The sequence below is a fragment of the Struthio camelus genome, chromosome 4, assembly GCF_040807025.1.
Source record: "Struthio camelus isolate bStrCam1 chromosome 4, bStrCam1.hap1, whole genome shotgun sequence".
In the NCBI taxonomy this organism is placed as follows: domain Eukaryota; kingdom Metazoa; phylum Chordata; class Aves; order Struthioniformes; family Struthionidae; genus Struthio; species Struthio camelus.
In genome coordinates, this window is record NC_090945.1 from 80815296 (window position 1) to 80841226 (window position 25931).

General features: G+C 43.9%; 2 protein-coding genes across 6 annotated transcripts in view; one reads left to right on the plus strand and one right to left on the minus strand.

Moving 5' to 3' along the window:
- The window catches only part of RMND5A (required for meiotic nuclear division 5 homolog A), a 31214-nt gene extending 23241 nt beyond the window's left edge, over positions 1–7973 (plus strand). For all 5 annotated transcript variants that reach the window (XM_009686094.2, XM_068943717.1, XM_068943718.1 and 2 more), the window contains 4 exons: positions 406–571; positions 2423–2525; positions 3945–4099; positions 5352–7973. In XM_009686094.2, the coding sequence (XP_009684389.1) occupies positions 406–571; positions 2423–2525; positions 3945–4099; positions 5352–5415 (488 nt within the window). In that variant the 3' untranslated portion in view covers positions 5416–7973. The remainder of the gene's footprint in view (positions 1–405; positions 572–2422; positions 2526–3944; positions 4100–5351) is intronic.
- Positions 7974–15615: 7642 nt separating this feature from the next.
- Positions 15616–24357, minus strand: CD8A (CD8 subunit alpha). The gene is made up of 6 exons (XM_009686087.2): positions 24179–24357; positions 23117–23485; positions 22196–22285; positions 21396–21512; positions 19505–19535; positions 15616–16559 (listed from the first exon to the last, which is right to left on the minus strand). The coding sequence occupies exons 1-6, from the start codon at positions 24219–24221 to the stop codon at positions 16493–16495; spliced, it is 717 nt and encodes a 238-aa protein (XP_009684382.1). The 5' UTR covers positions 24222–24357; the 3' UTR covers positions 15616–16492.
- Positions 24358–25931: the final 1574 nt, after the last annotated feature.

Below are 25931 nucleotides of genomic sequence, written 5' to 3' on the forward strand. Positions count from 1 at the left end.
TCAGCCTCTTTCTGGATCTTGCCATCTGTTGGAAGGGAAGGCACGCTTTTTCTTTTCTTTTCTGCAGTGGGTATTGTTTGTTAAAAAGGCTGCATCTCAAAGCTGCTCGAAGCCTATAGACCTTTGAAAGTAATTTGCTGTTTTAAGCGAATTAATAGGCAGCGTGCAGGTGCTTGTAAAGGGGCAGAAAGTCCCACGTCCGGTCATAGGGGGCTGGAGCAGTCGTAGCTGTGGACATCTGTTCTGTGATGGCTGTTACTGTGTTTTGCGGAGGGGCAAGGATATGTAGCCTTGCTTTGATATGTGTTCCACTTCTGCTTGTTTTCATGCAAAAGCTGAAAGTGTAGATGCTGGCTTTTATTTATAGTGTAAAATAACTGATGAACTGTTCCTGGACCCTCACAGATATTCAGGTTTTGATGGGCAGCCTGGTGTACCTGCGGCAAGGTATAGAGAACTCTCCCTACGTTCATCTATTAGATGCAAACCAGTGGGCGGACATCTGTGACATCTTTACAAGAGACGCCTGTGCTCTTCTGGGTCTCTCAGTTGAATCACCTCTCAGTGTTAGGTATGCTCATTTTTGCTTGCTGTTAAAACAAAGTAGAAAGTGTTTTGGTTCCTCTTTCCTGTTGAGGACAAAAGAAAACTTTTGAGAAGTAGCCTCATTGAGCTTGCATTAAGCAAAGAGTATGGTTGCCATTACCTCTAGTGAGATCTGCGAAGCTTAGAAATTGGGGGTTCCAGTGTGCCGTGCTTTGTCTTGCACCCTCTTGGCTCAAGAGAAAGCATTTGGCCTCTGTAGTTTAGACATCAGTACGAAAGATGAGGATGGCAATCAGCCATTCATTGCCACCTCAAATGTGTGGAAGCTGTCCTTGCTGTTTAACTTCTAAAAACTAAAACTCCAACTATGATTCTGTAGTTATAATGTGATTTCAGCTGCTGCAGTTTCCAAATTGTTTGGTGAACCTCATTTGCAAAAAAAGAAAGAGACGCTTTCAAGCCCAGCAGCTAATCTGACAAAATGCAAATCTGTTGGAGGCTGTTATAAATGTGAAGAAAAATCCAATCTAATCTCCTCCTAGCCTTCCTGAAGATAATGTAGATTAGCTGCTGTTTAGCCTTTGGATGCCAAGTCCCCAGATATAGTTGTGTGATGTTCTAATTTTCATTTTAGACGTTAGCTGGAAAATAAATGATGTTTTTCTTCCTGGGCTAGATTTGGTATTTAGCAGAAGCTTCACTATCTTTTCTTGATTATCTGTTTGTGTGTTACTATTCTTAGATTTCTCTGCTTAGTTTATAGCTCTTTAAAACTGTCAAACCTTCTGCTTCTGCTATTTGCCTCACTATCGTAAAATACGACAGAAGCAACAAAGGAACACTTGCAGATTCATCTGCCTTTCTGCAATAAATGTTATCAGTTTCAGTTTGACAGTTTAATAGATGTCCAGAACTTTTAGGTCAGATTTCTAGTTTTATCTTTTTCCTGCCTCGATTAAATTAATAGGTACCCTTTACATTTTAATTGCCTATGCACTAACATTGTAATCCTGCAGAGCTCAGTGCAGCTGGCCAGGAGATTTTCAGTGAAGTGGGAAAATCCCTTCTATTGATGTTGGGATTGGTCGGACGCTTGGTTTGGGCCCAATGTGAAATCAGTTGCACTGAAATGTATTTCCCGTCTAGTTGGTATTGATGCTTTTGGCATAAGCAAAGCTATTCTAAACTGTTGTGCCCTTTGAATACTGAAAATCCTTTCAAAATTAAACCAGCCTAGAGAGAAACTCCTGCTATATAAAATGTATAGGTTTCCGGAACATGGATAGTCATCTCTTCTTTCCTTAAAGGCTGCTCAGTTTCTCTGTCCTGTTTCTAATCCCCGGCAGGGTATGGGGCCTGACCCTTACCACGTGGAGTCAGTGGGAAAACTCTTGTTGCGTTACACAGGTCATGGTTCAGGGTCTTCAAGGGCTACAAGACACCAAATAATCATTTCAATTTACTGTTTCCTTGAGGTGTTACACACCTAAAGAGCTCTTTCAGAGATGTTTTCATGTAGAACCATTAAAGCAGTAATGCTTTTATTTCTGTGGATGATATCTGCAGGAACTTTCCACGCAGTTAACTCAAGTTATACTAAATGCTGAAGTTAACTTTCATTTTCAATACCGAATGTAGCACATTAGGGTCCTAGCTCTACAGGTGATTGATAATCTGCCCAAAAACTCTTGCTTGTTGTACCGAAGGGAGCAGAGAGTTTGTTCAGCCTTGCTTTGCTGACAGTGTAGAGCTACAGACAGGAACTGAATGGAGTTGTACAACACTCTTGTATCCCGCGTAACCTTTAAAGTAGAAACATGAAGAACGTTTGTTTCATAACAGGTGCCTTATGTTGATGTTTTTCCTTGTTCTGCAGTTTTTCAGCAGGTTGTGTAGCATTACCGGCTCTAATTAATATCAAGGCTGTTATTGAGCAAAGGCAGTGCACAGGTGTTTGGAACCAGAAGGATGAACTACCGGTGAGTTGATGCTGAGCAAGGCAAATTTCTAACGGTGAACGTTGCTTTCGAGTTTCTTTTGCACTGAATATGTAAAAGATGTTTCTGTGTAAGTGGAAAGGGAATACATCTCACTCAGAAACGTTAACTTCCTTCAGCTAGGCTTGAGCTCTGTCTCCAGGTTGCTTTGCATTGCCACTTTAATAGGCAGATATGAGGTGAACAGTAGTAGTGCTATGTCTGGGGACGTGGGAACTGAATTGGGATCCAATGTATTATGCTTCCAGAACAACTCACTTTTAGTGAAATTCCAGTTTCTCTTTATGGCTCTTACCAGGTGTGTGCATCTCTCCAACAGCCTGCCCCTGATTTGGAAAGAAAACATAATGTCAAACTGGGCATGAACAGAGTTACCTCTTTGCAGCTGGAGGAGATCCATATATAGCTTCATTGCATGTGTTAAGATTCGTACTAAGCTACTGCTTTTTTTTTGTAATAACGAGTGTGGAATATGTGAGTGTGACTGGCTCATGCTGTGGTGTTCAGGCAGGAATGATTTACTAGGGAGTATTTAGGAAAAACTTGCTGTCCTATGCAGTTCAGTTAATGGTATTTGCATGGCTTCTTGTATATTCTAAACTTAACAGTTGTCTCTTAACAGTATGTGTGGGAGCAGGAAGCCCTGTTTATATCATACTCGCAAAGACATAGAGATTGAGTAGCCTGAAGAGGTTAACTTGCCGGATTTTGTCAGAGGCTAAATTGGTCAGAACTGAAGCCTGGTCAGAGCTGGTGGCTTCAGGTACAGGAGCTGTGATTTTTGCAGTTCTCAATCCTTTCCTGAAATCAGACCTATTCTTTTTGAAATCATACAGTCCTGATTACTGATGGTGTTTTTGCTGTGCCAGTGTTTTCTGTGTTGGTACTGAGAAGAAATGATTCAGATATGCTTCATGGTTATTGACATGACTTGTAGGTGTTGAGAGAGTCTTTCAAGAAGCTATAGAACATTTGCATTATCTATCCAAGTTGTAGGTTTTTTTGTTTGCTTATTTGTTGTTGTTTTTTTTTTTTAATGGATACACTCTTATCATCTAAACACCCTAGTCTACTTTGGAAATCACTGTCTAGCAAACATGGAAAGTCTTGTTGGGTCATCAGCTCAGATTTCTGGCAGAACACAAATCTGCACTAAAATATGCATTTGTCTCTTGGCAGGATACTCTGCTTTGTGGGGGTGGGGAGAAGCAACTTAAATTACCATTTTTAAGTTCACAATAAAGTATTTTTGGCTAGAAACTGGCAGATATCAACACAATGGATTTTGCTGTCTTCACAGCTGAATTGTGAAATCTGTTAAGTAAGGGTCACGACCTAGAGGGATAATTTTCTGGGAATGTAATTTCACAAGATAAATGGTTATCTTAATTTCTTTCACAGATTGAAGTGGACCTTGGTAAAAAGTGCTGGTATCATTCAATATTTGCCTGCCCCATTCTTCGTCAGCAAACAACAGATAATAATCCACCTATGAAATTAGTCTGTGGTCATATTATATCAAGAGATGCTTTGAATAAAATGTTTAATGGCAGCAAGTAAGTACCGTTCTTATATTTCAAGGAAAGTATAGGCAAGGACATGTCTTAGGAGTAGAATACTGCGTTTGGGGAAGGCTGAATCCATAGTTACATAATTATGGATTATGTAATTATGGATTATGTGGAAGTTGGTTAGAGGATGACTTCAAAGACAGATAGCAGGGTTGTTGTGCTGGAGAATAGCATAATAAACCCTCAGTTTTTATCTAGAATGACATTATGTGAAGGAATGCAGTGAACAGAGTAAATTTCCAAGCTGTAAGTACCACTGTGTTATCACAAATTCATCATGGGGGCTTTTGCACACGCGGCTTTCCATTGGGAGTGTGGTTAGTAATGCATGAAACACCTTTATTTTAAACATCCTCTGGGGAAATATGACTAGTAATGGAGCAGGTAGCTGAATTATCGTTGTGGAAATAACTCCTTGCTTAGATATCAGTGGGGTGCCTACAGTCCTTTGGGAAGAAGGAATGCGAGAGAAGGGGCCATATAAGTTTCTTTCAGGAAGAACCACTGGTAGTTTGGGTTGAACGTATGCAGCTTTTGTGGAGGTTGTCAGCTGGATTTAGAACCGTACGTTGTTTTGTGAAATCCAAGGGGGAAATAAATGATAATAGGAAAAATGTTGAGTGATGTTTACGCTGTCTGCCCTGCTAGAAAAAGCCAAAACGTGTGGTTTCATGCGTGACTTCAGCCATTTTAAGCCAGTATAAACCTCACGACTATTTACAATGACGTTATTCCTCTCCTTGATCGCTTATTCCTGATGCTTTCGTTGAGTAACTTTAGTAACAGCGCAGCTCTGACGAACTTAACTCTGAGCGGTAAAAGGCCCAAACTTTTGCAGGTGGGGAAAAAATGGATCAAGGCTAGAAGAAACATAGTGAGCAAGGGGGACTGTATGGGTGGGGGGAGCAGCGGGAGGCCAGGCTGTCCCGTTTAGATCTAGCCTGCAGTAGTTGATCTAAGTAGGCTGTAAAATCAAGGTAAAGAAGTGTGACTATGGTCTCTTTCAGCTAAGAGTTACCTTTCAATGAAGCCAGGTAAAGTATTAGGTGCTTAAGAGTGCCTTCGTTGCACACTACAGGCAGAAAAGGGGAAGGACTGTCGCTGCGAACTTGATACCTTTGTCCTGGATGAAAAAAGCTTGGCGCTCGGTCGTCTCCGCAGCGCGAGGTCTCTGGGAAGTGCGCTGCTGCTGGGCTTTCACATCAACGCAATTCTAACAGTTTGCCTTTGTCCCCAGATTAAAGTGCCCCTATTGTCCGATGGAACAGAGTCCCGGAGATGCCAAACAGATATTTTTCTGAAGAAAAGTTTCATTATGCAGTTTGTAAGTGACACTCTGAATTTCAGGTGCATTTCAGGAGAATTAAAACACACTTGTTCCATTTTATGCAGCAGACTGAGGACTCCTATGTTTGTATAAGCTAATGCTACAGAAACTTTGCCAACATTTAGTATATACATACCAAGTGGAAATGCTACAGAAATATTATTACCATAGGGCTTTACTATACTCTTGGTCTCCATACCTGATCAAGTTACTACACCAGCAGCTGTCATTCAATGCAGGTTTTTGTACTTAATTATATGGTGACTTTTTACTTTTTAAAAGCAGAAATTGATCACCCCATATGTTTAATATTCTTCCTGCTATTATTCTATCATTCTGTTGATAACTGTCACCTTAGAGAATGTTTGTGGAAAAAGTTTTATTTCCTGTAATGTGTATATAATTAAAAGTAAATACTTCAGAAAAAAAAAAAAGTTTGATAAATTGAATAGTGGTTATAGAACTAATTTGTATTTTTTTCGCTGAAAAAGCTGTGATATATTCTGAGTTTTTCTTTCAAACATTTTTTCAACTTTTACATAGATTTCAAAGTAAATGTGCATATATATAAAATATATAAAGTATATAGCCCCAAGGGGCTAGCTGTTAAAATCCATCACTAATTTATAAGGGTGGTGTGTGGATAAATTACTACTGGAACAGAGTGGGAATAGGGAATCCTGTTCCTTTGGTTTCACGATCAAGAAATGTTTGTGTAAGAGAATATTCAATAAAATGAAATTCTGAAGTGGAAATGCTTTTAGTCGATGACATTTGCTCTTGGGCCTTTGTAGTCATGTTCTTTGAACTTTGTATTCAAGATTAGGCTATAAATGTCATGTTGCTGTATAGTTTAATAGTCATTATAGTGTGCTATTTATAAACAGTTATCAAAGCCAAATAAATTGTAGAAGTATTCATTGTTAAATGGGGGAAAAGCATGTTCTGATGCAGCCTACTGATCACGACTCTGCCCTTTGCAGAATTGGGCCCTACGTCATTATATTAGAAGGTAGCAAATTTTCTGTAGCTTGAGAACCCTTTGCTTCTAGCCTTGTTTTTGTAGTAGACTATTACTGCCATTGCCACTTTTTCTGCGAAATTTGTCATATTGTTGACTAGATAATTTGTACTCATAAACCAGATGTAGATCATGGCAGTTTAAATCTTTTCTAGTGTGCATATATTTGTATTTATTGCACTGTCCTATAGTAGGGCGAGCAGCCATAAGGCATGCGAAGCTACGTGTAAAATATATATTTCTGTATTGTGTAGTTTAAAAAAAAAAAGAAAAAAGAAAAAAACCCCAGGCTTAAATGGTTGAATACTGACGCACTGGTTGAATGCACTAGCACAATGCACTGCAGAGAAGAACGTCTTTGAGAAATCTACACCTTTTGAATTTGTATGTCACCTGACTTGGGAGACTGACTTGGACTCTGTCGGATCGGTGACAATGGACAACCTTAAAGAGACATTGAGAGGAACAAACCAAGGCACACACATTTTAAACTTTAAATGTTTGATATATGTGGGGGGGGGGAGGGGGGGAAGAACAGGTGTGTGACTTTCTGCAAAACTGAAATTGTATTCACACTGAGTTCAAAACAGCTGGGTTTCCAAGTGGTAAAATCAACAATAAACGGGTGAGGATATTATTTTCCATGTAGGTTTTCTAGTCTTGCTGAAATTACTTTTTATCTCTTTTCTTTTGGAATTGCTTAATGCTTTGGTTTTAAATGAAATGGCATATGGACTATTTAAAAAAAAAAAAAAGCTTAAGTGAAAATGTTGCATCTCTGTCTGACACACTGCTAGTATTTTGGGATTGGTGTGAACACTGGTTAATGTTGACAGTGCCCTTAACACAGTTGCTGAGAATACAAAAAATGGTGCACATATTAAAAGGCAATAAGCTAAAAATTCAACTTAGATATTATAACCTTTTTAATACAGAATGATCTTGTTCTCCCTCTTAAATAGTGCATCTATAGATAACATAGCCAACTCACCAACTCAGCTGTTACCACCAGATAATTTCCTAGCCTATGTGTTATAATTGCTTGCAATTTTGAGACTCCACCAACAGATGATGCTAGCAGTTTAATCTAGACTGCTTGCAAGCTTTAAGTGAGAGGATGTTGCGATGGGCGTTTGTGAAACATTGTCTAGATTTTGATTGTTGCAGTCGTTTTGTTTCACCCCTGTGGTGATGCACCTTGCCTCCTACTAATGCCTGATGCACCTCTGGTGGCTTGAGAAAGTGCTTGCATGGGGAAAAGCGAATAATAATATAAGGTTCTAGTACTTAAAATGTAATAGCAACTGGTATGCGTACATTTTCCTCTATGCAGTCTGGGAACATCCACAGTAGAAAAGTGTTTATATATTTGATTTTAAACCTATAGTGGTATCTGAAGTCTGTCTCTTATGCTTCTGGACCAGATTTGGAAACCTTTAAGTAGTCCCTTTGTGCAGCAAGTGCCTTTTAATGAGACTGCTACATAATAAAAAGGAAAGTTATGCATCTAACACAGTTATATCTGCATCCGGATCACTGTGTCACTTTGGCGTATTGCACTGAGCTTGCAACGGGTAGTTTCCACCTTCCTGTGCAGAATGTGTCAGAGCAGAAGTTCCCTGGCAAGAAAAAGTGCATTAACTACTACTGTAGATAGGCCTGAAGGCAAGATATTTTTGACCACACTTTTGTATAAAAGGCTTAGTTTAAAGTTGCTCTGTAAATAATTGAACGGATGTTTGTAAATGTGATTTCCATAGCAATGCTTGATAGTGTTAGCTCTGTGCCCGTTAGTAGACTGAGTGTTAATGTTAATTTTTGTGCATTGTTTAGCAAATCCATTGCGATGTGTTCTTGTGGGGTTTTAAGTCTGAATTGTGATATAAAACATAATTAGATCTTAAAAACAGATATTAGGAAATGAAAATGGTGCGTAGTCGTCTTGACCTTAAGTGGTTGTTCACAGCTGTTGACCGTTATCATAGTACTGTGATCTTTCCCTCCTGTTCAATACACTCAGCGCTCACCTGCTTTTTTTGAAAACGCTTCACATTGAGACTTTTCCTGCAGTGGCATCGGCTCTATAGGTTGCAACTCGAGTTGGTTGAGCAAATGGTAATATCTGCTAAAAATCAGTGCGTTTCCCTCCTGAGATATCGTATTAGTTTCAGTCTTCTGTCCATAACTCAGGTGGCTAATTGTTGGGTATAGAAGCTGCAGTAAAAGCTGTGTATCAGAAGTAATGAGTTAGAGCTTCTGATCCCTGTTAAGTTAGACCTCCCTCCTTCCTGTCTCTTCCATTCTTTCTTCCTAACATTTTACAGGGTGGCTGCTGCTACAATTTGCAGGTTTCAGGTATTTACGACTACTTAGAGCCAACTTACCAGCTTTAACAGAGGAAACTTGGGTTAGATCTTCCCTGCAAGGTTTGTTTGTCTATGGCAAAGTACTGTTTCCTCTTCTGTGTTTACCACTGTAGAGGTTGTTTTAATATTTTGGGTTGTTTTGATATCTTTAATTTTTTATTTCCTGGGGGAAAAAAGTCTTCCATGAGCTGTGTCCTCTTTTGTGCTCTCCTTTTGTGAATAGGAGAAGGCAGTGTAAGGAAAGGTGCTCTGAGAGTATGCAGCGTGACCTGGACTGGAGTGAACGAAGCATACTGGAATTCAGCCTTTGAAAACAGATCTTCTCTTTTCCCCTGCATTTCCTCTTCCTCGTGTTTATTTTCAGACCTGCTAACGCTGGCATTGGTTTCTTTTTTCCTAGTAGCTATATGAAGTTATCGTGATGGGTTTCCCTTCACTTTGGCTAAACAGAGAGAGGAGAAAAAAAAAAAAAGGAGTGGGGGTAGATGCAAATAGTGTCTTGGTTCAAGTCTTTAGCATCGTCTGTAAGACATTTGCCATGGGGGGGAAAAAAAGCTATATATATGCATGTGGCTGTTGTTTTTATTTGACAGCGTTTCTTCCCAGAACTGAGAGAAAGTTCCAGTATTTTTCCAGGATTTCTAGATTATACGGTAGATTTCCAAACACGTGGAGCACAAGCATAGGTGATAGCTCCAGGGACAACAAACGCACTCTTGTGTATTCAGCTGGGAGAGCCCAGGGCTGGAATCTAGTGATTGATGGGTCGTGCTGACCCTGCATGTCAAATAGGTTTGATTTCAGATGAATCAGAAGGAAGAAACCTAATTATAGGGAGGTCATATTTAACTCTCTCTTTACTCCCAGAATTTCCTGTCTGTCTTTCCTCACCTTTTCCTGTTTTTTTTTTTGTTTTTCTTCTTTCCCCTTCCCTTCTTGCATGCTGCAGAAACGCAGCATCACGGGTATGGTTTTTATGGGGTGGATTCCAAGCACTTCCACAACATGCGCGGTTAGCTTTGCTGAAGCTTACTGTAGCATTAGACCAAGAAGTCTGGGCTGAGCTTTGGTGCCTTTGCTGTAACAGGCCATCTGCCAGCTACTGGCTTGGACTGACAAGGTGACTTCAACAATCAGGTCAGTTCTTGGCTCTTTTGGGGTCCTCTTGTCCCTTTTCTTTGTTTGGGACTTTATTTAACTCATGACAATCTTTTATTAGTTAAAATATTTCAGAGTAAGCAAACCATTGGATGAGGAAGAAGCAGGTGTCTACCGCAGACAAGAAATTCTTGGTGGTCTGAATTATGGGGGCATCTGAAGCTCCCCTCAGTTTCACAGGGCTTTCAGTGACTGTCTTGAACTCTTTTTTTCTTTTATTAGTTGAGCATATGTTTAAATTGTAAATCAGCTCTCATTCTTTCTGCTATAAAGTGTTAGCTCCTGTGTTGTTTCCTTTTAGTTCATCACTTTCTGTGAGTTTTGCACTGCCCCACTATTAGGTAATCCTCAACCTCTGAATAAACTTGTTCCTTGCCCTTCACTTTGGAAATCCTTCCTTGTCTCCAACTCTTCATTGCAGCTCACACCTGCTGCCAGTGACTCACCTCTAGAAACACCTTTCCCCTCGCAGCAGTTTATTCCCTCGGAGCTTGCTCTCGATCTTCCTACCAACCCTGGCAGCTTCCAGCCTTTGCCTCTGCCCCCCATGAAGCCACCTCTCCCTGTGACCCAGAACCTCCTCCGCGTCTTAGTAGGAAAAAGCTGCCAGCTCTTTAGGGCCTGCACAGCAACAGCTTCCTGCACGAGGAACCTGCACCCTTTAGCTGCTTTGGTAGGCTTTAGCTCGCCCAGTCCTTCCCACCTTATCGTTGCAAACGGCAGCCCAGGCTTCCTGCCCAGATACTTCTGGTCAACCACAAACGTAGCCAGATTGCTCTTAGCTTGCTTGATGTGCTAAAGGCAGCTATGTGCCTTCTAGCATGGTGCGACGTTAGTCATTCACCTCTGCAGCTGGGCTGGAGTGGCTTACAGCTCCTTCCCTTCTCAGCAGTGCACTGACATTTATGTCTGGTTGGTATAATTTTAGTGCAAAAGATGTGGTCTGGTTTTGCCTTCCACCCTGTAGCTGTTCAGCGGGGGGGGGGGGGGGAGGGACAAAGGTAAGTGTTGATCTTGTGAAGAAAATACAAGCTTTATTAAGCTGATTATAAAGAACGTTTACTACTCACCTCTTCACTTAAATGAAAAACTTGGTGGGTCTGCTAGAGCCCTAGGTTTAAATCAGAGTAGGTGGACGCTGCTGACTACAACTGACCTGAACTGGGAGGTGAATAATAAATTGGTTGTGGGACTGCACAGAGGGAAGAACTGGTTAAGGGAGCCAAGGGTTGCCTTGGGGAGCTGTGCTGTGTCTCTGCCTGTGCTAGGGGGTTCCTTGGTGATGTTAGTCTCGTGATTTAGAGCCATCTTCCCATGGATGTCTCTGCTAGTGAGATATCCCTCATTTCTGGGGTGTTAGCATGAAATGGGGCTGTGACTAAGGAGAGTACCTGCTCATACTGGCACATCAGTCCTCGTTCTTGCTCCAACTGCCTCTTCTGCTTCTCTCAGAGACTTCTGATCTTCTGCAAAGACAATTTTACTGTTTTTGTAGCAAGTGCTGAATCACAACAGCTCACTTTGCAGTGTATTAAGGGTAAATCAGTACTGGTTTGGTTTGCTTCTGAAATAGAGCATTTCAATTGCAGTGGTTCACAGGCAGAAAAGCCCATGAGGATATGGAATAATAGATAGCTAAACAAGTTCCCTCTAGGTATCCTAGGATGGACAACAGTCTGTGTGTGGCTACTTGTAATATGTCACGGAAAGTCCATGGGCAGCGAGGTGGAAATGCTTTCAAAATTTATTCCTAAATATGTTTGTGCTTACTCGTAGTACCTGTTAAAATAGTACAGAGGGATAATAGTTCTACTGATACGTTATATGCAGTTTGCTGCCAACCTTAATACGTGGTCTGATATATCCCTCTGGTCATCTTTACAGATCTAAGAATCAAAATCAGAGACCACCGAGTATTTTAAAGAGATGCAAAGACATGAATGAAGACAGAGAATTGGAGATGGTGACCTGCTGATAGTTAGCAAGTAAGAAGCTGAAAACTGCTAATCGAGTTCAATGAGCAGTCATGTACTTTTTTTAATAGCGTGATAATATGCAATATAAGGAACCATGGCCCCATAGCTGACAGCTGTGATGACACTGGCCAGAAAGCGGCAGGCAGGGGAATTTTTGTAATGTGTCCGTTAACTTGCTTTCTCTGTATGTACAACATACAGAGCTCCAAAAAGGGGAAAAGTATTATGCAGGCAGTAATATGACACTTAACGTTGGTTTTGTGACACCTGGACGCGTGCCAGTTGAGCAGAGTCCCACGGTGCAACGTGAACTTGGGCCAGCAAAGTGCCGATAGGTGATTCGACATGAAGAGTGCAGAGGAGGAGTTATTTACCCTCTGAATTTGGCATTGGGGCGAAAAGAAGTCAAACAGAAGTCAAAAATAGGTAGCCCCCAGTGTGCAATGGGTTTTATGCAGTATTCAGGAGGATAATTACAACTGAATGTTGTAATTTTTTTTTCCAGATGTTGATTTCCAGTTCAAATGAAGGATACTTAGAAAAGCCAATGCTCCCTCCAGTTCCTTCACTACGTTCATCAGTAGGGCATCAGCAGGGCTTTGGCTCATATATCTCATTGCAGGCCAGGGTCTTAATGTAGTGTTGGACAGGGGAGCATTAATAATGCCAGTAGTTAATAATGGCCAAATATATTTTGCCTTGCTTAGGGTAGTATTTTGCTCTACGCTTATCCTGTATTGGGATTCCACATGGTTTCTGTAGTGAGAAAGTTGTTGCACGTGTGTTCATCCCATTGAAATACTTTTTGATTTTAAGTATGTGTAGTTGCTCCTGCGTCACAGCATTGACCTCTGTAGGTTCTCATAGCAGTAGAGCTAACAATAAATACTTAATGCATGGGTTGAGAAATAGTCATTTCGTTTGAAAGAGTAGCCTAGTTTACAGAGAGTAAAATAAAGACCAATGCTTTTGCTAGGTTTTCTGTTCCATGTTGACCACTGTACATTTGATTCTTAGTGTATCACAGAATGTCACATTCAACTGCTGTGCTAGGGAAAACGCATTCTGAAGGAAATGCTTACCGTGGGTAATCTGTGGCCTTGTGTGGGAAACAACAACAGACTGTATGCAAACAGATTTTTAACCTTTTTCCTGCAAAAGCGTTTAGAAGAACTGGAGCAGAAGGAGAAGGTCACGGACTTGCACAGTACGAAGAATGAGGGAAGTCTGAGAACCGATGTGTATTGGGAAAAAAATATTATGACTCCTTCTTTAAGTGACCTTTGTGCAAGACCCTCTTGGAGGCAGTGAGGGTGGGCTTTGTCTCTCTGTCCTCAGCCAGCTGAAGGAGACATGTCTTGGCTAAGTCTATTGTTTGGCCTCCTGCAGTTGCTTCTGGTGGGGGAGAGATGTCTCCAGTCTTCACCTGGCAGAGAACAGGAAGATTTGCCCTGTGGAGGAGCCTCTCTCCGTTGACTGAGGAGGAAGTGCCTACAGCCTGATACCTACAATCGAGAGGACTAATATTAGGGCAGATGGGTCCCGTCCCTTCTTGCTTTAAGCACTGCATTTTGGAGTGGACTTGATCTCGGCAGTGCTGACTCTCTGTAACGTCAAAGACAACGGTAAGAGTCTTTGGAAGGACACATTTGGGTGTAAGTGCTCCTGCCTCTCTGATGTTGTAGTAGACTGGCCTTTACCTTTGTGGTGAAAGATGGTATCATTTGAATCAGGTGATAAGTAGTGGTTCACGAGATATGTCAGCTGTGGAGCTTGATCTTGCCGTCAGTTACTGCATGAGCTGCTTGGACTTTCTTTTCTGAAGTTACAGACTTTGGAGTTGAATGAAATAACACACCTCGTCTTTTGTTTGACTGCAGAGAGGGGTAGGGGAGAAGGAACTTTTTTTTTAGTTTCTTTAGTTAGCAGGATTTCCTGCAAGCTCTGGTCAGGGTGCTTCAAATCTGTAAATATCTAAGGCAAAGTATGGTTTGTTTAGCACAAAATCACAGAGTCAGAAACTATTCTTCAGACCATTAGCAGTCTTTATACCTCGCTTCCCAAGAGCCAGCCGTAGGAGGAGGAAGATCTTGAGACCCTCTCTCCGTTCCCCAAGTCATCTATGCCTTCATTTTCTCCTGAGCAGGTTTTGTAACCATGCGTAGCCCTTTGATCTGTTCCCAGAACGACTTGAGTCACACTGACCTGGCACCCTTATCTTCTAACTATTTTAATCTTCCTTCCTTATGTTGGTTAATTGGGTGTAGATATTGCGTTGCTTTCCTGATGGTTTCTTCTGTAGACACAGTAAGTTAGATCCCTACCTTCGAATAGAAAATTCAACAGCTCTCGTCATTATACGGTGACAAGATTTAGATTTTTGTGATAGTGGCAGTTTAGGTGGAGTATTGCCTGACAGCCTGGGTTACAAGAACGTGGCAGTATTTACTGTCCGTGATGTAGACCAAAACTCCAGTGTATTGTGCAAATTCAGAGTGAAATGACTGCACCTAGCGTCGAGAACAAGTGGGAAACAGATTCAAAGAATGCTAGTGGGGACGGAGTGACGTTCATAGGTTTTGTAAACCGTTTTTCAGAATGCTTTACGAGTTAGGGCTTTGTTAGTGAAAACCTCTAGCTCAAATCAGACCAGCAAGAGGCTACAGGACAAGATAATAATCAAAATAGGTGGTCAGAGAAGACGTAGAAGGAATTAACTGTTCACCTGCATGGTTAGAACCGACCGTAGGACAAGGTCGGGCTGGTTTAGGTAACACAGGATATTAAAATGAGGCTAAACGCTGGATTTGTCTGCCTAGAACGGGTTGGTAAGTCTATCTGCTTTGTGTTGCTGTACTAATGCAGCTGCGTGTGAGCGATAAGGCTGGCTCTGCGATACGGCAGAGTTCCCCTGGCTCTGGGGTCATGTTCATGCTGCAAGCACAGCAAGACCCTCACTTCTTCAACGCATAGTGCCTGGGGTGTCAGTGAGGCCTCCCCTGCTAGGCTGGACGCATCTTCTTCTTTCTTCCTGTCTCAGAATTCATAGGGATTTCAATATTAAGACTTTTCTGTTATATTTCTTACTTTATATTACATATATAATTCTGTTGTTCAATATTTGCATGCTATTGTTTAGATACATTTATTTATTCCCTAATTAATTTTTTTCCAGTAAAGTAGTGCAGAGAACTGAATTTGGAAGAACTTTTTTGTTTCTCTCTGCAGCTGGTTCCTTGAACTTCACTAGTTTCCCAGTTATTTGCAAAGGAGGAGATGAGCAAAGAGCTTGCTTTCATCCTTTTCTTCAGGTTCCTGTCAGCCCCTTGGCCAGGATACCTGAGCATCTCCAGAGTATTTCGCCCACCTTCAAGATGCCACGGGGTGGGGGTGGGGGGACGGGGGGGGGACGGAAAGGGGAGGCTTTACTAGTCCCATCTTACAAGTCCCTAGGAAAGCTAGTTTTAAATACATGGTTTTAGGCTATGGTAAACTTGAAGCTGAACTCAGGCATCCTAAAGGTCAGGCTCGTATGTGAAGCAGGGAGCCTGCCTCTTACCTTACCCAAGACTCCCTCTAACCATCGTTTATATTTTCACTCTGGGTTTTTAGCTTTTCAGAGGCTAGGAACAGAAGAAAGTAATAGACGTGAGTAAGATGAGCTGGAAGTGTTGTTTTATTTTTTCTCAGTTCTTGGTCTGCGAGTGTGATAAGGAAGTATTTACATTAAATACAGAGCTGAAAAAACACAAATCTCATTCTTGTCATATCAGCATGCCCTAAGTCGGTATGCTAAAAATCCTGCTTAACCAAAGCAAGTGGCACAGATATTTTCACTGCTCAGTCGTTGCTTCCAGGAAAGAAAGAGAATCCCACTTTCCTTGCTCAGGGAAAACTCCTGCCAAAACAAGTGGAAGTGGGGCTAGCAGCTGAACAAGGGTAGCAAGAGGGAAACAGTAAACTCCAGCCACCTGGACTGTAATAACAGTAAGGCCTTTTAGTCAGCATTTACCTTCTTAGTGCAGCCATGTATTATGCTAGATGAAACAGTAAAAACTCCAGGAGATGCATGGCACCACGAAAAGAGGGCGTGTTAAGGGAGGGCTTTTATTTCTAAGCCATTCTGGTGGCAAATTCAACTTTTTGCTGCCTTTTAGAAAGGATCGTTGCATTTCCTGGAGCAAAGGTCCTGCCAATGCCCCTGTTTCTCATTGAGTTAGCACGGATGTGTGGCAGCATCAGCATCAACCTGTTTCTGCCTGAACCACAGGGCTCTGTCCCTGGGAATAAAGGTGGAATTTGGTATTAGGAACCGGTTTGAGAAACTCGAGCAAGATTTGGAAGGAGCTGTGTTTTAGCATGCGGCTCACAGAGGAGGTGCCTGCTAGCTCTCCACGTCTCTCTGCTCCTTCTGAACTCTCGTCTTTTCAAATTTGATGGGAGAGAGCACGTGAGAAGTGTTAGCAGTGTGGGTAACGTAGGTGACGGGCTTACGCAGTGACGGCTCCCTGAAGACAATCCAGAAGCAACTTATATATGTTGGTTTGGCATGCTGGGCTTGACGTTGGGCTTGACGTTGGGCTTCCCGTTTGCAGATCTAAAGAGAGAAATAGTTCTGCTTTACTCTCGTGTGAAATGAACAGGAAGACGATTATTGTATCGCTGCTGATCAGCTCGTTTTGCCTTGGTTGGCAGCCCTGGGACCTCAAGGAGAAGGCTGCAAAGCGGTGTCAAATCCCCTCCAGGCTAGCGAACTATCTGCCAGCAATCAACTTAGTGACAGCCTGTAGCAGGGCTTTCTTAAGGTACGGTGTTAAGCAAGTGTTAAAATATTTAAAGAAAAAAAAAAAGCAGCTTTTTTTGCTTGCTCCCGATCTCTGCACGTTTCTCTCACATCACGGAGCCTTGCTCCGTAATCGGGAATGCTAGGAGCATCGCCTGCCTTCCTCAGCTCGCGTGTTAAACGCAGCGCTGCCTCCTGAAACCCCGGGGAGAATGGCTGTCCTGCAAGGAGCTCCGGGGGTTTTGCGGTCAGGCAAACTGTTCCCGGTGCGTGAAGCCGCCGCCTTGTCGCCAACCGCTTTCCCGCAGGTTAATTTAAAAGGATGCCTCGCGCACTCCAGCCGTGCTCCCAAAGTGATGGAGACTGCCGGTCTCCAGCAATTGATAGATTTAGGCTGATTTAATGAGTTAAAGATTTGGCACCCATTTTCACTGAAAATTGATTTGTGGAGGAAAACAAGATCCCGCGGTTGCCAGGAAGAGTGCCAGGACAGCTCCTGAGGCACTCTTTCGTTGAGTGACTTGTACTACTAACTTCGAAAGAGCTTCGTTTTAGGGAGGAGGAACCGCTCACGGCAGCCAGGATTTCCTCTCTAAATAAAAGCTGAAAAACGCTACGATTGCTCCAAACATAACTTTGCCGTGGTAGCACGGCCGAAGGAAAGCTGTCTCTTGATAAAATGTTTTCCTGAAGCACTTGCAATCCAACCGCTGCAGCAGTACAGAAACCGAAGAGCTCTGCAGTTCGGCAGCCTGGTCCCCCCCCCCGCCCCAGGGAGCGAACGTCTTTGCACAGGGCAAGGATTTAGATAAGGGAAGAATGCAGGCCTTGTCCTAAACAACGCTTCTTCGTTCTAGTTTAGCCCTTGGAAAGTCAGGCAGGGATGAGACGTTTGCTATGCTGGGCCTAGGCAATACCGGTCACAAAAACGACAGGCTGTTCCCTTAGCGTTTCAGACTGGCAAGAAAAAACGCAGGTCGGTGCGTGTGACCGCGGTCTTACACGGTGGCAAGGTTCACGCAGTGAGATGGCTCTCAAAAAGCAGGAGGTGTTGCCGCTCGGCCCCTCTTCTATATAGCGTTATTATTCAGGCTATTACTTGATGCTTTCTCTGAGCTTTATGCTTTTTAAAAAAAATTGTAGGGGCCAGTTTTTGTAAACCTAAGGGGAGGGAGGTGTTTCCTGTTAGTAATTTCTTTCTGGGCGGGGAGGGGGTTATATTCATTTGGATAACTAAAACATTATTCATTTCGTACCGTGAAACCTGGGCACGTGCAACAAGGAATTGGAATTTAGGCGTGAAAATACCGGACCAAACTTTCTTGCAACTCAGCTTTTCTAAGTGCTAGACCGGTTCTGCAGCTGGGATCTGTGCACTGGAGTGCCACTTTTAATGCGAGCCCTAGGGTGCACTCTCTGCACAAGGCTTGCAAGTGCGCAGAGGTGGTTTTCTGCAGAGCAGGCAACGGCCTGAAGTAAGCAAAGAGACAGGCTGCAGGGAGGTTGGGTTTGCGGACGCAAAACACGAGCCAAAGGGTTTTCTTATTCAGAGATGGAAAATCCCATACTGCAATTGTTCTTATTCCCACGGTATTTTCCTGGTGACTCAGGATGAGTGGGTTGGGGAGGAGAAAGGGAGGGATGGAAAGAGGGGAAAGCAGAAAAAAGGATTGCTGTCTGGCCTAGAAAATCGGTTAGCTCCACAGCCATACATGTCTAATGTACTGTTTCTTGGGAAAGCCTAGGGCTGCATCAGCCTCTCTGACCCTGCAAGCAAGAAACTCTGTTACTTAGTGCCCGGCGGGGGAATAGAGGTGTACATCCATGGTGATGTTAGTCCAAAACCATGGTGATAGTCCAGAACTGTGCAGAAGGGGATTCTGGTGGTGACAGCGTAATTTGTGTCTAGTCCGTGGACGTAACCTGGTGGTCCAGTGAGGAATTCAAGCGAACAGTTTGGGGAAGGAGAGGAATGAAATACAGTCACCCCCTTGGTCTGTGTTAGAGCAGCGCTATCGGCTGGATGAAGTTCTGCATTAGCCCAGCCAAAGTACTGGACGAAGCAGAACGTGAAATTTGGACTGATGTAAGAGACTGCAAAAGCCTCAGAAACGCCCATTTTCAAAGCCCCTCACAGCTCTGGTCCCTTGCAGATACTACACCCCTCCCTTTGGTTGCCGGGTGGTGTTCAGCCCCGTGAAGTGCAGGGTCGTCTGGTCCTGAGCGATAGAGGGAGGTGGGTACGTGAGCTCTGAGCGTGCACCTTATCTGCTGTTGGACGGGCACATGCCGCAGAGTGGTGTTGGATAGGGGCCAGGATGCCCTGTACTTTGTCAGGGGATGGTGGTGGCTGGAAAAACACAAGACCCGGATGATTGGAAATGCATGCGTATAACATTAGTTACGAGTATTGGGTGATGCGGAGAGTTTTTAGACTGCTGTGAGCATCTCCTCTCTTTCTGTTTAGTCTGTCAGTACTCTGGTGATCTGAATTACTTAATATTTAAAAAAAAAAAAAAAAAAAAAAAAACAGCAACAACCACAAAGGAGCACAGAAAAATCTCCCTCCCCTTTTTTCCCTCCCTCTAATTAATTGCACAATTCCTTTCCCTCCACTATAGATCAGATGAAGGGTTTCAGGTGGATGGGTTTTTTTTTTGTTTGTTTGGGTTTTTTGGGGCACCTGCTTGCTTTATCGCTTTTGTGCAAGATGGTCTCAAGTTCAAGAGAAAAATTGTCAACAGCTGTCATTTACTAACCTTTTGCATCTGCATCTTCGCCTTCTGGTTTCTAAAATTGAAAAAGAAACGTTTTAGTCCAAAGAAACTACCAAGGCACAGCTTAGTAAAGAAAATGCTGCAGCAGTGTGCTGCTGGTGTTTGCTAGCAAGTTGTCATCTGTCTGTTTGCATCTGCCTTAAGAGTAGCAGCAGGTAAACCAGGCTTATTTCCCTCTCTGGCGAGGAAGGCCGTGCAGGCAAGCTGTGCTGCAGCTCACGTTCAGTCAACTTAGTATTTTAATGATTAAAGACTGTTTTCACGTGAGTAACGTCAGCAAGGTCAGCCTGGGCACATTGACAGCGTATTATATTTTGCTGGCTGGCTCTTTGGAAAGTTACTGAAAATTTATTGGCAGCAATTATGTCTGCAGCAGGCAAGCGGCACAGATTGCACCCAGGCTGCAGCCAAGCTTATATACGGGTAGCTGAGATCTTGTCTTCCCATAATGTGAGCGTGTTATCAGTCGTGGTTACCCTCTGATCCTCTTCACTGCTATTACAAATGTGCTATGGGATATGAGGATATACTGAGCTTTACCTTTAGTCAGCATATATTAAAGCCACTCATTTTGGTAGAGCTAGGCTGACTAACATCAGTTGTGGATCCGTCGCACTGAATAACGTTCTTCCCCGTTGTGTCACCCATGCCGTTACTTCAGGATGCGTTCAGCAAAATACAGTGTAGAGCCACTTATTTTAGCACAAAAGACATAATGTGTGTCTTGAGGGAGAAATCTGTCCTTGTGGCTTCGTGCTGCCCGCTGCAGAAATTAATTGCAGCAAATGGCTTTTCACTGGCAGTCCAAACCAGCATTAAGAGGCAAAAATAAGTAAGTAAATGGCTGAGCAGTGTTTGTGGTTGGATGACGCTGCAGGTCACCGGAGAATCCTGAAGCACGTGGGGGCTCTTGGCTCCTATTGGCTTCAGAGGGAATTTGGATCCACTACACTGCATCTTCCCTTGGGAAGGAGGATTTCTGGGGCTGGCTCTTTACCAGTTACTGCTGGTCGCACTCTGATGTTACCCCTGAACTCTGGCTGTGGCTCGTCAATGGTTTTTCTTGTGTTCCTTCCTATGTCTGTGGACTTCATTAGTGTTTTTCAGGGCTGCTAAGTCGTCTCACAGCCAGCTTTAGGCTGAGGGGTCAGTAAGGATCTAGTTATGTTAATTCGGTGGTAAAACATTTCACAGCGTTCCACACAAATGAGCTGAAGCAATTAAATTAAATGGAAATGATTAATGAAACTGGTATAGCTTCCGCGTGTAGCTGGGCACCTGCCCCACGTGAAAATGGCTTTTTGTGAGCATTAAATTGGTTTAAATATATTTGCATTCACTGCTTGTTCAAATAATTAGAGGTGTTTCAGACGTTGTTTCACCTACAGACTTTTGCATTCCTGGAGATTTTACCATACTGCTTTAACTCTGCCAGTCTCTAAATCTATGTCGTTAAGTTGCTAGTTTGGCTATAGCTCAAGCTGCCAATAGGACTCTTGGCATTTGAATTTGCAAGTCCCGTGCTGAAGTATATTTATTCCATTTCATCAAAATGCTTTGGGTTCTGGTATGTTTATCCTTGATGCACTGATGAGGCTGGAGCCTATATCGTTTGATGGAGTAAATTTTCTCTAATCTGTTGTCTTATAGTGTAGAAGTTGATTATTTCTCAGGCTAAATCTAGAGATGGGGTGAATATGGAAACAGATTTCAAAAGTGGTCCTCCCTTTGGGTTCCCTGCATCCTGGTTAGCTCATGCCTGCATAAGGGGAATAGCTGCAGCACGTCCCTTCCCCTGAAGGACAGAGCCGTGCTCTTCGGTTTCAGGCTAGAGGGCTATCTGTGGGATGGGGGCTAAGCGCAGGTCTCTTACTTTGACACAGAGTGATGGTGATCACCAGGGCAGTGAGGAGGAGAAGACAGCCGCAAGCCAAGGGAACCCAGATGAAAATGTCACAGAAGAAATTCAGTCCTTTCTGCTTGCTTGTCTCTGCAGGGATAAAGGAGAGAGAAGAGGAGATGTCCACTAGGCGCTCGGGACGGGTGTTACGGCCAGCGCTGGTGGAGGTGTGCAGAGACCCTCAGCCAAGGGACCCGGCCTGCTTTCAGCGAAGCTGATGTTAGCTGTAGGTGAGGCAGAGGGCTTCCCTGTCCCGCAAGGGAGGGTTGGTCGCCAAGGGGTCCACAAGCACAGCCCATGTGTCGTCCCGGTTCCTGGGGACCTGAGGGAGGGCGCGTAACCTAATGTTTTCTTGCGTCCCCTGCTGAGGCTAAAGCGAGCGCCAGCCCGCAGGGCTCTGACCTCCTTCAACCTCTCCCTCTTCTCAGTGTGCCCAGCCGTGAGATGCATGCTAGGGCTTTTAAAGTCATCCTTAGCCTTTCTGGAGTGGAGTAAAACAGGGGCTTGAATTTTAATCTTATCTGTGTGTACCTCATGATCCAACTTTGATAAAGCTTAAAGGATCTTCCCTCTCCCCCCATTCCCAAAATGCCTTTAGCCAGTACAGGCTTTGCACTTGGCTCTTCAAACCCAAAACACCACTGTTGGCCTGGAAAAAATGTAGGACAACAGCATGTGGTCTTGCAGCAAGTGCGGAGGATCCCCTGTATGTGGGCTGAGAGAGGCCCAGCAGAGCCTGGCTCCTTCCCTCTCCCTCCCTGCAGCTCCGTTACCTGGTGCGGGCGTCTTTAGGCAGGTCTCTGTCTTGGTGAGGCTGCCCTGGGTGGTGGGTGCAGCTGTGGTGGGTGCCTTTGTGGTTGGGACTGCAGGCGAAAATGGAGGAATAGGGAACGTAGTGAAACACAGAAAAACCAGCATGCTCTCTACCTCCCCTTTGCTCTGCCACCGCTGCCAGAACAGGACCCAGCTTCTGGTAACTTTGCATAGCCCATTTTGGACTGTGGCTCCCCCATAACAACACTCCCGTGAGTGGGATTTCCCAAGATCATGGCCCAGAAACACACTGCAAGAGCTGCAGTCTCCTTATCTCTTCTTTTCTGCTACAACCCCTACAGCATCTGAGTCCCATCTTATCAGTAGCTATCAGGAAAAGTGTACTGAAAGCCAGGATGACCTCTCAAGTATGACCTCTGCTTTGCTTGTGATTTTCTTTTTAAGGTGCTGAAAGTACTTTGAGGTTGGGAGGACTTCTAGGGCCTATGCAAAGTGGGGAAGGAGGGGGTGGTTGTGGACTTACTTTTAGTCCTATGCCTTCTGAGCTGTGAATGGAGTGGGAAGGTGACCCTGGGTCCGTCCGATCATCTCTGCCTCTGGGCAGGGACAGTACCACAGTTGGTTGTATAGACCTTGCACCCTATTTGAGGATTCCCAAACCCTGATAATATGAGTGGTCAGTGAAGATGAAGAGAAAAGGGGATGTAGCACACACAGGAGGGCTGCAGAGATGTTCACCAGAAGAGCTGGTGAGTGGAGAGCCTCCAGCAGAAGGACCAGTGTATTGATTACAAGATGCATTGGGCAAAGAGGCAGAGGAGATGGGGTTTATGGGAGATGGTTCTGATTAGAAAAGGCATGGACAAGGGCTGTTGGGGGTTTTGGCAGAGCAAACAGAAGTGGGCAAAGATGTTGCTGACCTGGGATGAAGGCAGGCTGGCCGTTGCTGAAATGCAGCATTTGGTTGCTGTTAATGAGGCAGAAATAATTTCCCTGGTCCTGCACCGAGAAAGACTTTATGACCAGTCGGTAGAAGCTGCTGTCTCTCATTGCCTGAAAGCGTGCAGATGTTCCCATGTTCCCTATAAAGGTCGTCCGAGACAGGGAAGAAATGAACACGATGAAGTGAAGGGTGCCATCCTTGTCCTGGCGCATCCAGGATACCCCACTGTCCCTCTCGGTAGGCAGACACTCCAGCTCCAGCCGCTGCCCCAGAATGGGGTGTGTGATCTTGCTGTCCCGAAACCTGGCTGTCATCTTGTACTTCTGGCCCTGGATCCCACAGCAGCCTGCAGAAGAGAAATCTCGTCTCCCTTCACAGTCCGCTCGCCCTCAGCGAAACCACTTGGAAAAGCCGTGTCCCTTCTGGACGAAGCATGGGATCTGCCTCTTGGGGCTTAGTCTTTGTGGAAAACCTTTTTCCTTGCTAGTTAGTGCTACGCAGAAACACGGGGTGTGGAGTAAAATGCCAAGGGAGGACCACGCCATCTGGCTGACTTAAATATTTCACTTGAGTCCTTGCTGAGAGCATGCTTAGAAGGTACTCAGCAGTCACCCACCCAATCTTTAAAGACAGATCCTCCCATTCAGAGGAACCTTTCAGGTGCCTTCTCTGGAATGGTACCGTATCCCAACTTATTTAAAGTGACTCCCTAATAATGTTGACTGCTGAAAGCCCCATTTCCTCCCTTTTTCCCTCCCTTCCAGAAAGAGTCATCTGGCTGGGCTCCGTTACCCATGGTGTAATGCCAGAGCTACACTGCTCACTGCTCTGCACAGATGGATTTGAGACTTTCTGTACCTCCACTTCACGCGTTTACCAAGCAAACCTGAAAGTTAGTCTTTCTGGTCTGCTTTTTTTCCCCCCCTTTTGACTTTTTTTTTCCAGTTTATTGGATTCAGACAAAAGGGGAACGTCTTAACCTCTCGTTTTACTTTCTGCTCCCGGACAAGGTCATATACCGCCTTGCTTCCATACTTACCGAGACCCAGACTGAGCAGAAACAGCAGCGGAGTTCTGGCCATTTGCTCCTAGTGGTGACCGTCCTCAAGGGTGGTGCAGCGGCACAAAGATGATCTTTCTAGGTTGACTTCGGAGACTGTAGTTTTTTGGAGAGGATGTGACGTCATCAGGACCCTCTTATGTAAGGAGACAGTTCTAAGCATCTAAGGCAGAATGAAGTATGAAAAGATTTCTGAAGAAATTCAGCTTTAAATCAATATTTGGGCTCATTTACCTTTTTTTTTTTTTCTTTAAAGGAGTCTCAAGGATTTTTGCCTTGACCACTTTACTAGAGAGTAATACTGACAACACTTGTGCTTGAAATGGGATCAGCCACCGTAAATTGCCGTCTCCCAGTCGTTTGGGGGATTTACATCATGTCTAGCTCTGCAGGAAACATGAAAATGTCCCATGCCCTGATGCGGACCCCAAATTGCATTTCTTGGCAGAGTGTGCTCTGGAGTGGTCTAGTGTGGACATGAGAGCACGCTGTGTCTTATTATACAGCAAAAAAGTCCACAGTGGTATTTTACAGCATGTATCCATACATATATATTTTTTTAAATCTCCAAGAGATTTGCTGACATGCAGGTTGGCTCCTCTGGTGCCTTTGCTCAGTTGTTCCCTTTTCAATTGTTCTTTGCAATTTCTCTGCAGAAGTTGCTTTGTGCAAAGCAGATGGTCTGTGTAATGTGAAACCCATCAAGAAAGCCCCACGTCCCAGTGGTATGCCTTTTTTTAACATTTTGAGGTTTTCTTCTGCAACCACAGTGACTTCCGCCCTGCCAAATAAACCCTTACACTCTTTGACACATGGCGCCCTTGCTGCTGTCTCCTGGTGACCACTTGCACAGGGGTAGGGGTTTATACTTCCTGCAGCTCTGCACAGCACAAGAGCAACTTTTTCACCACACCAGAGAGGCTTTGGGCTGTTGTATTCTTTCCTTCTTATTTTGGTCCCTCCTGCTTTTCCTGCCTATTTTTTGGGGGTTGTTTTTTTTTTCTCTGAGCGAGATGTTGTTCTGTTACCCCTTTGCAAAGAAAGACCCCCCCCTTTCCTGGGCACATCAGAGACCAGGCCCTGCCAACTTTGATGCGACTGCTGTTGTGGCTGCTACTTAGAGACGATGGTTGCGAGCGAAAGAGCTGGTTTAGGCACTGGGTTTATTTCACTGGGCATCAAAGCATCTGGAGGGAGTGAGGGAAGCTGCTGTTGGGCCTGCTAAGACCTGGACAATGCATGTCTTCGTGAGGCTGTGAGACTTCTGATGACTGCCTGAGTGGAACAGATATTTGTAAAATGAAAGAGAACATCAATTTCGTTAAATAACGTTGCAAGGATTCAGATCTAGAACTCCTATCAAGCAGATGTGAACTTCAGACTTGAGGGGAAAGTCATCTCTTTACTAACGCCAAGTTAGGCTTTTCTATTTCTCTTTTCAGCGGGTGGTTTACTCTCCTTATCCGAAGTAGAATTCACACTTCTCTTAAAATGGGATAAAGTGCCTTTTGGAAGTGTCTGTCCTCACTTACTAATGCAGGAACCTAGACAAGCAACTTAAGCTACATGCCTGCCTTTTAGATGCCTGAAGTTGGATCTCATGTTTTCGGAGATGCTGAAGTGAGTTGGTTCCTACCTTACATCAAGACCCCCCCGCTTGCACCACTGTTACAACTCTGTGACACAAAAGCAAAAGTATTTCACAAATATTTTAAAAAGTACAACCCACCAA

What these genes read in the sequence shown, in the direction of transcription:
- CD8A (XM_009686087.2), bottom strand. Translation starts at nt 24,221, where the DNA reads ATGGCCAGAACTCCGCTGCTGTTTCTGCTCAGTCTGGGTCTCG. An exon ending in CCAGCCTGCCTTCATCCCAG is followed by an intron (nt 22,286 to 23,116) that starts GTCAGCAACATC and finishes TTTCGCCTGCAG; the next exon opens with TCCCAACCACAAAGGCACCC. An exon ending in CACCATCACTCTGTGTCAAA is followed by an intron (nt 19,536 to 21,395) that starts GTAAGAGACCTG and finishes TTTCAATTTTAG; the next exon opens with AAACCAGAAGGCGAAGATGC.